This window comes from Malus sylvestris, chromosome 1 (genome assembly GCF_916048215.2).
Source record: "Malus sylvestris chromosome 1, drMalSylv7.2, whole genome shotgun sequence".
Taxonomy (NCBI): Eukaryota; Viridiplantae; Streptophyta; class Magnoliopsida; order Rosales; family Rosaceae; genus Malus; species Malus sylvestris.
Window position 1 is genome coordinate 23,940,625 of NC_062260.1, and position 11,082 is coordinate 23,951,706.

The 11,082-nt window shown below is 40.0% G+C and overlaps 2 protein-coding genes across 2 annotated transcripts; both read right to left on the reverse strand.

The window, feature by feature from the left end:
* Positions 1-36: 36 nt before the first annotated feature.
* LOC126585984 (cytosolic endo-beta-N-acetylglucosaminidase 1-like) lies at positions 37-5,260 on the reverse strand. The gene is made up of 11 exons (XM_050250661.1): positions 4,730-5,260; positions 4,301-4,438; positions 3,750-3,859; positions 3,528-3,639; positions 3,336-3,443; positions 3,002-3,114; positions 2,487-2,568; positions 2,278-2,358; positions 1,450-1,505; positions 1,146-1,281; positions 37-989 (listed from the first exon to the last, which is right to left on the reverse strand). The coding sequence occupies exons 1-11, from the start codon at positions 5,243-5,245 to the stop codon at positions 243-245; spliced, it is 2,199 nt and encodes a 732-aa protein (XP_050106618.1). The 5' UTR covers positions 5,246-5,260; the 3' UTR covers positions 37-242.
* An 843-nt stretch (positions 5,261-6,103) lies between these two features.
* On the reverse strand, positions 6,104-9,537 carry LOC126586044 (DEAD-box ATP-dependent RNA helicase 18-like). Its single transcript, XM_050250779.1, has 11 exons — positions 9,217-9,537; positions 8,866-9,102; positions 8,473-8,730; positions 8,291-8,370; positions 8,072-8,177; positions 7,855-7,968; positions 7,675-7,773; positions 7,486-7,575; positions 7,055-7,161; positions 6,839-6,982; positions 6,104-6,723 (listed from the first exon to the last, which is right to left on the reverse strand). Exons 1-11 carry the CDS (start codon positions 9,484-9,486, stop codon positions 6,453-6,455), a joined length of 1,776 nt encoding a protein of 591 aa, XP_050106736.1. The 5' UTR covers positions 9,487-9,537; the 3' UTR covers positions 6,104-6,452.
* Between the last annotated feature and the right edge of the window lie 1,545 nt (positions 9,538-11,082).

Genomic DNA, 11,082 nt, shown 5'->3' on the forward strand with positions numbered 1-11,082 from the left:
TAACATAACTCGACTGCCAATTCCTCCGTCTCCATGTGAAAAATGTGTTTGCTTATACTTACAGAAAGATCTAATGATTCAGTAATGAGTATTAATTAGTGCAAATCATAATCTAATCAACAACACAGCACTTTAATTACCATATTTGATTAAAGCTAGCAAATGACAGCATCATCGTGTTATCATGCTGACAACATTATTCACCCTAGCTCACTCGATCACTAATTTTGACTAATTCAAACTTACAACTCGTTAGCCAAAGCTGCAGCCTCAAGTAGAAACACCGGCGAGTCTTCTAGTTTCTGGTTACTCCCGTCGGCACCACACACTTGAACGATAAACTTGATGTTAGAAGTGCCAGAAGTGACTGCGAGGTCATCGACGTAAAAAGCTTCCACTCGTGCCGCTCCAAGATACTCATGCACCCTTTCTAGCGCTGCTCCTTGATGGCCAAGTGATCCCTTTGCTAGCTTTTCAACATAAATATTATAATTTGTGTATGGATAATCGTTCCCGTCTTTCAACTTCCAAGTGATTTTAAGACTAACGCTCTTGGAACCCTCAGATCCTGTTGCCCATTTGATATATTCACCTTTGACAAGCCACGAATCAGAAGGCGGAAAATCTGATTTCTGCCCACAAGTCTTAATTGAAATATGACCAAGCACTGCATAGTACTCTGTTGAATTCTGAGTACCTTCCTCTGATATGGACTTCAGTCTCCTTTCGTCAAATTCAGGCTTCGACCTATAGCACAGAACATGTATTTCTGTTAGTCTGTATCCATTCATTCGGATGCTACTCTTCTGCACGACCCATCCAGGGGAAATTCCTGGCGTTTCAGGTTGACGTGTCATTATCACTTTATCAAATTTGCTTGAGAACTGGTTCAGGTTCCAGTTTACAAGAAGCACCGACTTTCTTTCGTTCACGGTAGAAGAAGAGAATACAAGATGCAAGCCTAGACGAGAATTATTCTCCGATTTCACCTGCATTAATTGGAATATGCATAGTTCAAAACTTGTCTGCGAGTGCACTATATGAAAAAAATAAAATAAATAGAAGATTCTAGGCACATGTACAGGTAGTCTAACGACGATTTGGACAACTTTAGTAACTTACAATGCACGGAAGAGATAGCTTACAGAATACGTAAAGTGGAGAGGTAAATCCCCCAAAAGAACATCTCCTTGAAAGAGCCTAGTCGAGAAATTATCAGAGTCTTCAAGGTTTCCTTTAAATGTGATGTTTCCTCCTCCACTATAAGATGCTTCCTTGAAACTATAATTCGCCAACATACGTTTGAATGAAGAAGAATATCAAACATATCCAAAAATGTTCTTAAGTTTTTGCAAAGCTTAGGCACTGATATTCGGAAACCCGGTATAAGATAATGTTTATGCATAAGGTCAAATGTTTAGGGTGTAGGGTTTAGGAACTAAAACTTACTCAACATGGACCTGGATGCCATCTGGGGTTGCATTGTCACTAAACTCAAGGAACGGCTGTGACATATCAATAGGAGTAAATTAGCATGCTTGACCATGTCAAAGATTTGACAACAATGCACTGCACCTGCCCGCTAATAGCAATACGCACAACACACGAAAGGAAAAAAAGCATATTAACATAATTTAAAACCAGTAATGTTTCGCAGATGGCGACTGCAGTAAAGCAACAATCCCTACTATACACCCTGGTGCAAGTTCGATCCCCACTGATCCCCTTTCCCCCTAACATTTAACAATTTAACCCATTAATGCTATCGTTTGTAAAAGAAAAGGGTAATGTTCATGCACAGGATTGAACATTCGAATTTGTTATTATAACATTCCATACCACCGACACTCAAGCTCAATGACGTTAGCTTTGTTTTTCTTCTTATTCCAATTTATTTTGTTGTCAAGAACTAAAACAAGGAAATAATTCAAACATTCCATCCACTAACAAGAAAGAACTGCCTTCGAACAGCTGGAACTTGGAAAAGATAATAAAATTTGATGATTATGGTTGGATTTTATTGTCATGGCGAACTATGAAAATGCTTGTTTGAACTTGGCAGCTTAAGATATTAACCAACAGAAAGAAAAAAAAATCTAGATATTGAACTTAGAAATAGGCTTTGAAACTCTAAAATAAATTGAAAAAGTTCAAACTGCAAATTTGATAGTAATCAATGAAAAGAGTAGGGAAATAAGAAGAAGATGGAAACCAAACTGCAATCTAACAGTATTTGACCAAGGAGCGTCTGATACCACAAGGCTATTTGGTCCATACCTGAAACCCTTGGGAAGAAATGTTACACCAAGAAGCATCGGATACTTGCCCTCCGTCGACAGAAACATGATATCCATAACCCTGAACAGTAATACAGAAAAATAGCGTTTAGGTAACGGGTATATACAGGATATATGAAGTTTATGAACTAGGTCATGCTTCCAACATCCATAAATGGCCCACTGCAGTATCAATACAGTCACGGCGACCTGATCAAAATTTGTATAGAATGGTAGCACTTTCGGATAATTTTGTACCACTCCCCATGATTTTTCCACAAGGGACCACCAACTGCAAAACAAATGAATTTATCAGGAGAAACTTCAGCAAATGTAACATTCATACTATTAAGAACACAACCAGGTCATATTCCGATCTAAATGTGGTTGATTACATAAAGTTCTTTTTTCCAACTAACCACGGAAGGCAGTTCCAAAAATGTTGGCATTCAAGACAATCAAATAGCGTTACATGTAAAAGAAGTGAAGACTACGGTATCATCATGCCAGCTTTTATCAGGAGATACTGCATCCTTTTACTAGCTTTTGTTAAAAGAAGTGAAAATATCATGCCAGCTTTTGTCTGTAAATTAATCTCTATGAACTTATGTAACTGGTACTGGAAATCCGAAATAATAACTAATTAAGTATTACGGACAAGTTCGTATACTAATCAATGGAACTACAAGTTTGTGAAACTTTGCAAATAGGGGCAAGTCAGTTACTGATTCTGAGCAATCTGAAAATTTGGTGGTTGATTAGTCTCATAGATCCATCCGGGAGCAAATATGGCCGTTGATACACCATCCTTCTTCAGCACATCTAGTGCAACACTTGTCTGAAATGCAGAGTTATTAAAAAAACAAAGTTAACTACAAAAAATAGACTCCCAGGAAAACCACCCGAATTCTCCATTACATGGAGTTGTAAAAACATTCATCATAAAGAGTTGCCATGTTGTTCATTTATAATGGCACTTAAAACACTCACTCGGCACAGTGAAACATAATCAACTCCCGGAAAGGTTCTCATAACTCACGATATTAGTGTCTCACTTACATTCCATTGTCCACCACCGAAAGTGCCCCTTCCAAAAACATCAATTCCCATGTAGACATCATACTTTCTGTCACCAGCAACAGCTGCGGAAAGCCTCGGATAGTTTTCCTGCATGCCACATAGGTTTAACTGTGTGAAAGAGTATTTAGAGAACAAAAACAAACTTCCATAAGGAAGAAGTGAAAACCATACCTTCCATGTATAGTTCACGAAAATTCCATCACATATATCGAAGAAAGGTTTATTCTTTTCATTCAGTTGATTTTGCCAGTTAAGTTTACCATCAGTTGTAACACTATCATACCTGCCGAATAGACAATAGTAAGTCAAATATAAACTTTAAACGGCACGCTATATCAAAAGGGGCAAAAAATTAAGTGACGGGAAACATCAGTAATATCTCCAAACACTCACCATATCACCAAAGAACCAGGCACAGAGGAATGCATTGTCTGGGTTAAATGGCTGACAAATGCTTTCAAATTAGGGATTTGGTCCGAGTTCAACTCAACCTCCATATTGATCTGCAAGTAGCAGTTATCATGACAACACAATAAAAAGAGTGCAATAGAATGAATTTCCGCCAAACAAAATAACGGAAGAAAGCATCAGTTTCAAAATTGAAACTTCCCTATTTCTCATGACATCCCCCTTTCCTTGAACTGTCGGAAACTTAAAAAGTCTTCAACTATGAATACTATGGCAGCTTGCTATTTAACTTCTTGAACCAGCAGAACTGGAGCATTCATCTTTTCAAGAAATACAACAAGTTCCCTCCGTGTCATGCAAGTGTGTTACCAAAAAATCGTAAGCCAGATCATATGGCTGATTAACAAAGCTAAAATCTAAAGAGAACTTTAACGGAAAGCTCCCGGTACTGTTCATTTTATCGAAAAACCACATTTTTACATGGAAAAAAAATACAGAAACTTGAAAAAAGCATGCGGTTAGGGTGAACTATATACCAGCCATCCGTCGAAGCCCAAAGCAACGGCAAGCTCTGCCAATAACTCGGCATACATTTCAGCAGACACTTTCGTCGACAGCAATTTGTTGCAAATAAGCTTCCCTTCATCCCATTCTGTGATGAAAGTCCCCAACACCTTATATTCCAATATAAAGAACCAACAAAGTTAGATTCCGAAATTCCTTTCAATCATTTGGAACTAAGAACGGCTCGAAAGAAAAACAAGTCATAATCCACACCCAAAACATAAACAAATCAAAAGTTCCCAGAAAAAAAAAACAAACAAAGGACAACACTTTGTGTGTTTCCAAACTGAAATTCTCAACCCGTCTTGAACTTACAAAAAGTCAACTCATCTCCACATTTATCACCTGAACACACAAATATGTTTCCTTAAGATCCCAAAATCCCGAAAGTTTCAGATTACCTTAACTCCATGTCTGTGAGCAGTATTAGTCCAACACGGAGGCGGAAGAGTGACAAGGCTATGGGAAAAGTAGATGAATATATCGATCAAATACCAATGCCATATCGCATACGCGTTCGGATTGGTCCCTCCCTGGATCCACTTATCATCGCCATAGCCGCCCGCCATGTCATGGCAGACAATCACTCTGGGCCTGTCGGGCAGCGACAGGGAAGGCGACGCGGATTGCAGAGGAACCGTGGATTTGTTAAAAGGGTAGTGAAAGGACTCGAAGTAGGACCTGGACTCGAGGTCTTCGAGAGTTTTGATCGGGTAGGAGATGGGAACGGCGGGTTGGGTCGGGTCGAACGGTGGAGGAGTCGGGCCGGATGATTGGTGGTCCGGGGCGGTGGCGGGCTGGGACATTTTGAAGAAGGGGAAGAAGACTTGGGCTTTGCCGCGGATCAGGCGGAGGAGACTGAGGAGAGAGATTATGGTCTGGCAACTAATATAGGGGCGAAGACGGGGAAGAAGCATGTGCGCAGAGAGAGAGAGAGACTGACCGACTGAGGTCGTTGCTGACGTTGCAGTGGTTCTGGTTTGTAATTGGTGGGAAATTGGGAATGTTTGAAAACAACAAAAGACGGACTTCAAGTTGAGGAGAGATTTTTCATTCTAACGGGACACACAACTGCTATTCCATGTGTTGTAATAGTAGTGAAAAATTTTAGAGCCTGTTTGGTATCCTATTTAATTTTTAAGTTATTAAATTTTTAGCACGCATATCATACTATTTGTATAATGACACGTGATATATCATCCAGTGTACTGGTCACATTGAAAAATTTCTTCTGTACCTGGTCAGGCAACGATCATAAATGCCAAGACTTTTTTGTTTGTCAACGTCAACAATACAAGAGGAAAACCTTGGTTACGCCCTACCAGGTCGGCTGACTACAACGTCATCTGTTTGACACCTCTTACACAAGTACCAAGACTTTTTGTATATAGTTCTTGTTTGATCTCACGCGGCTTCCACGTGATGTGATATTTGTTCTAGTCAGACATGCCATCAAAATTTTATTGCCGTACAGTGAGCTTGTGACTAGTAGTTAAACATAATTAACCTTGCGTTCGAGTTTTTTTATTTGAGTTCCCCTCTCAGCATCGAATGTAAAGATAAAAAACTTAGCATCCTGTTGGAACCAAATTCGCCACAGATCCCTAACTCTCAAGCAAAAAATTAAGTGACTTTGGAACATGGCTAGAAGATGAGGTGTCCACACACAGACTTGTTCTCTTCGACTGAGAGCCACAAGAAAGTAAGAAACTATTGATAGAAATGTTTACCACTCTTTGGATCGAGTGGTCATTACTGTTCAATGTGCCATGTAATTCAATACCAAACTGTAATCAAAGTCGCTTTGATTTTCTTCCGTCTGGTACAATTATCTGTTTCTGCAATCTCTATCGTACGAGCTTAACACGGTTACAAAGAGTGTAAATCAAATAAAACGAGTAAAAGGGACCCTATATCGAAAACTAGCAGGAGCAAACTTTCACCTCCAAAAGTGTCTCCCAACAAATTTTGCTGCATCTGTAAGTTTTGTCTTTTGAACAAGCTTGAGGATGCCCTGGGTGCTTTGCTTGATCCAAATATGATCCGCATCCGGCTTGAAGGGCTCTAGACTTCCAATCTTCCATATGTCTGGATGCTTGAAAACATATCTGTATATATATGCCTTCAAATCAAGTCTTCTGTTCCTGTTAACTTTGCAAATTCACTTTCGTCGATGGCCCCCTTTTTGAGCTTCTTTAGCAAGCGGTATTCTCTTGCCAACTCATCTTCATCTTCAGCTGTCTGGATAGCACGCCTCTGCTTACCCGTTTTCTTCCTCATTGCAGCATCTGAAGCATTTTGGATCTTTTTGGTTTTTTGAGGTTTCGGTTCTTGCTGTTTTGCTTCTTTCTTTGATTGTAGATTCCTCTTTCTTTGCTTCTCACGAGATTTATCCCTAAATAATAAACTTTTTCGTTTAGCAACGGTAGCTAGCTAGGAATGAAATTTTATACCCCACTACAACCACAGAACAGACTCATAACACGTCAGAAATTAAAGGGAGTTCTTACTTAAATTTGATCTCCTCCAAGTTGATGTCTTCAACAGGGATGAAACCCTCTGTGGAAAGCGAGTGGTGCTTTACCTCAGGCATTGCAGGGAGCTGCAGTAGTCCGAATCCCATGCCCAATTTCCCGACTTCAAGTTCTTTCCACCTGCATTAATTAAAAGCGTAAATTAGAGATTTTTTTTCTTCGCCCGAATTAATAGGAGGTCCTGTTAGACACCTGAAAATGTAAGAGCAGTGATGTTCTTTATATGCACGCATGTAAGAAACAAATGCTCTGAGCCCCTTTTCCATAACATCACGATCCTTTTTTGCGGCTGATCGGATCTGAAACAAGTTTAAAACGACGTCACTTCAACTACTAAAAGCTCTCATCAAAGCAACTAGATAGAACACCGTAAAACTAAGCTCGTATTTACAAGACAGCTGCATGGTGGATAAATTGATTCAATCAATAGCATTGAAATACATGGGCAATGAAGTCAATTTGTTTTACATAAAGTGCTGGCATCATTGGACACATTGTCAATCAATGTCCGCTCAGTAAAAAGAAGCCTGAATACGTTTACAACAGGTATAACGTGGAATAAATTAAGAAGATTACTTTTCCACAATAAGATTTGATAAAGTGCACCATAAAATGACGCCTACCTGAGGAACAACATCAGCAACATCATTAGAGCATTTCCTTTCCTGTAGAGGAACTCTTCTTATCCGTAGGAATTCTACATAAGCTTCCTCCTGCAACAGTGTGACCAAAATAAGCACCTTCAACACCATAAATGAAAGCAACACAGAATAAGAAAAGAAAAATGAGTCAAACAGATTCTATAACTAAACCTTTGGCAATAGAAAAACAATCGCACTTCCTTGTCTACCCATACGAGCTGTTCGGCCAACTCTATGCACAAACACATTTGGATCTTGAGGGGTATCATACTGAAATATCAACAAACAAATGGATTATACTATTTAGCTTTCAAAACTGGTGATGACCATCTACATGCTATTGTAAGCTACCTGCACTATACAGTCAACGCCTGGAATGTCGAGCCCTCGCGCAGCAACATCAGTACACAGAAGGACGCCACTTGAGAGAGATGTAAATGAGGCCAAAGCTTTGTCCCTTGCGGCCTAGAAAGCAGAAAATGTTGAAAAAGCAGAGAACAGTGAGTTCATGAAATACTAACTCAAAGATCGACTGAGTATACTGAATCACTGATCTATAATGTTTTACCTGCTTCATCTTCCCATGTAGAGCAATCAAAGGGAAACCCTTCAAAGGACCAAGCAATGGAAGAACAAGTCCCCAGTAGTCAACACAAGCACAAGTCATGAAGTATCTACAGAAGAAAACACAGAAAAATATGAAAATCACTTTACAATGCAAAACAACCTTCAACTCGATGCTAATTCGACCACATTCACTAAAACATACTAATCTCGTGTTACTTACACTATGGTCTTGTTAGACTTATTCTTAACAAGAAGATCCACAAGCTGTGACGGTTTTTTGTCTCCCTCACACTCCATATACTGTATGAGAGTGCACGGTCAAAGGCGAAAACAATTCAATAACAAAGAAGCTAGACATTATTGACAAATTAGTAATCGTTGATGTTATGTTATAGAGCATACCTCAAGGGCAAGGCCAGAAGGTGTTTTAGAAGAGGCTAATTTTTTCCTTAACGCCGAATCACTCGATTTTGTTTCAGCTCGTACTTCAACCCTCACAGGATTCCTCAGTCCTGCTCTGGCCAGCTCTTCAACTGCCTCAGTTTGGGTAGCTGAAAACAGACCAGTTCTACGAAGCTTCGGTAATCGAGACATAATATCATTTAACTGCTTCTGAAACCCCATATCCAACAGCCTATCGGCCTCATCTAAGATCAAAATCTGCAACAATTATTGACAAATGAGCCTCTATCAGCCTATACAATCGAATTCCACGAAACAAATTTCAATCAAATCCCAAAACATAAAATTTCAATTAAATCCCATCAAATGCAACTCCATTTACAAATGCATTACCTCAAGGTTCCGCAAATCCAAGCCATCAATGCGTTCCATGATGTCGAATAGTCTTCCCGGCGTGCCGATCAACAAGTTGGCTCCTTCCTCCTCGATTTGTTTCACGTCGGATTTCACTTGGCCTCCACCAACCAAAAGGACGCACTTGAAATTCGGCAGCGTCGAAATGAAGGGTTTCGCCACATTGTATATCTGCGAAGACAGCTCCCTAGTCGGAGATATAATCATTCCCATCACCTGCACAAACACAAAATTTTCTTTTTCTCTCCGTTTCTCTTCCATTTTCTCGGCAACCAAACAGTGTCTTGCAAGTAAAAAAGAAAGAAAAATAATTAGTGGTGTGTAGCAGACCTCTTGAGGTTTTGGAGTGGTTGAAACTCGCCGGAGTATCTCCACCATCGGGACCACAAAGGCTAGGGTTTTGCCTGAGCCAGTGGCGGCGTCCACCGCCACGTCCTTGAAGCTGCATAGTAAGGGGATTGTGGCGGCTTGAACGGGAGTGCAGAACTCGAACCCGCCTTGGGATAGGGCTTCGAGAACCGGTTCGGAGATCGGCGGCTTGAGGTCGGAGAAGCGGGTGTCACTCAAGGCGCTGTTGGGGTTGAAAGAGTCGGCGTCCATGGCTTTCTGTTTTTCTTCGCGGTTCGCACAGTTAGGCTTTCCAGCTTCCGCAGCGGCAGTATAAAGTTGGTCCTGTTTTCTGTTAACGACCTGTCGTTTGGGGTTTGTCACGCGCGGTTTAGTTGGTTCGGCCCAGGCTTTGGTTCAAACTAAATTGTCTATTTCTTATTTTATTTCAATACTAACTACATTTTGCACCTTTCAGATTTAAAGTAATTTTAAGATTGGGTCATGATGTTTTAATTTTTTCACATTGTCCCTTATAGTTGGTATATTTACATGTCTAATTATCTATTAAATTGATGAGTTTTCTAGGATATGTGATCCAAATGTGGCTTACATGTCAATTAGTTACGGTTTTCGTGCTCGCCATATCATCAATTTAATGAAGACCTAGATAATTCATTAAACCAATGGTGTAAATTGATACAATTTCAAATCTTGGAGAGTAAGGTGAGAAAATTAAACTTCATGACCCATTTTGAACATCACTCAAGTACATAGGGTGTTACCATTTCCGCCACCACCTTTGTCACACCATCACCATCATCACAAGTCCACAACCACCACCACCATCGTCGCTGCCATTGGGACCACAACCACAACTGTCATTACCACAACCATTGTTGACACCACACCATACCTTTATAATTGTTGATGTCATCTCCATCACCATTGATGGCCTCACCGCCATTACTATTACCACTGCCTCTCTATTATTGTCATCGCCACCACCTATGACTACAACCCCGATCCTTATACCATTGCCACTATCACCACCATCATCATTGCCAACACCGCTGCAATCTCCATCGCTAATGCTACCATCATTGCCACCTTTAAACCCCAACCATTATACCGTTGTTGTTGCCATCATCGCTACCAGTCCTCCCACCGTTGTTGTTGCCACCACCCTTACTATGTTCATTTGGTCAATATATACAATTATATCATATTTATAAACACTTTCACACTACATTTTATACCATAATGTTTTAAAAAATACAATTTATCAAATGTTCAACTACTTTATTTTACTTATAATTATTTTTAAAGACAGAAAAAATAGTTTTTTATTATTTTTATTTTTTTAAAGGACAATTCCAAACTATCTATAAGAGCAAGTCCACCCCAAAGGGGTAGGTCGGCTCACATCCCCCAATATGGCCCGACACTTACAAAAAGTGCTACAGCCCAGCCCAAGCCGTCCCATAATGTGTTGAGCCAAGGCCCTATGTGACGTCATGCTGACGCTAGCGTGATGTCACTGGCCATTTTATTGTTTTTTGCTCCAGGCACGCACGAGTGGCCGCGTGTTCCGAAAGAAAAAACGGACGAGGCCCGCATGTTTAGGCGCGATAGGGGTAAGGGTCCGGATTCCACATGGCTCATTCTGGACCGTTGGATTTCCAACGATAAAAAAAATTTGAAATTCAAATCCAACGCTTAGCCACGTGGTACGATATGGGCTGTTGGATTTGAATTCTTTTTCAAATCCAACGGTCTAGATTAATTATCTTAATAAAAATTTGTTTAAAAATTTAGAATTTTTTTTAAATATTATTTTTTCTATAAATACCTAACCATCATCTTCCA

What these genes read in the sequence shown, in the direction of transcription:
- LOC126585984 (XM_050250661.1), bottom strand. Translation starts at nt 5,245, where the DNA reads ATGCTTCTTCCCCGTCTTCGCCCCTATATTAGTTGCCAGACCATAATC. An exon ending in TGGGCTTCGACGGATGGCTG is followed by an intron (nt 3,860 to 4,300) that starts GTATATAGTTCA and finishes TGCTACTTGCAG; the next exon opens with ATCAATATGGAGGTTGAGTT. An exon ending in TTTCAGATTGCTCAGAATCA is followed by an intron (nt 2,569 to 3,001) that starts GTAACTGACTTG and finishes TTTGTTTTGCAG; the next exon opens with TTGGTGGTCCCTTGTGGAAA.
- LOC126586044 (XM_050250779.1), bottom strand. Translation starts at nt 9,486, where the DNA reads ATGGACGCCGACTCTTTCAACCCCAACAGCGCCTTGAGTGACACCCGC. An exon ending in CCACTCCAAAACCTCAAGAG is followed by an intron (nt 9,103 to 9,216) that starts GTCTGCTACACA and finishes GTGTTTGTGCAG; the next exon opens with GTGATGGGAATGATTATATC. An exon ending in TTGTTTTTCTATTGCCAAAG is followed by an intron (nt 7,576 to 7,674) that starts GTTTAGTTATAG and finishes ACACTGTTGCAG; the next exon opens with GAGGAAGCTTATGTAGAATT.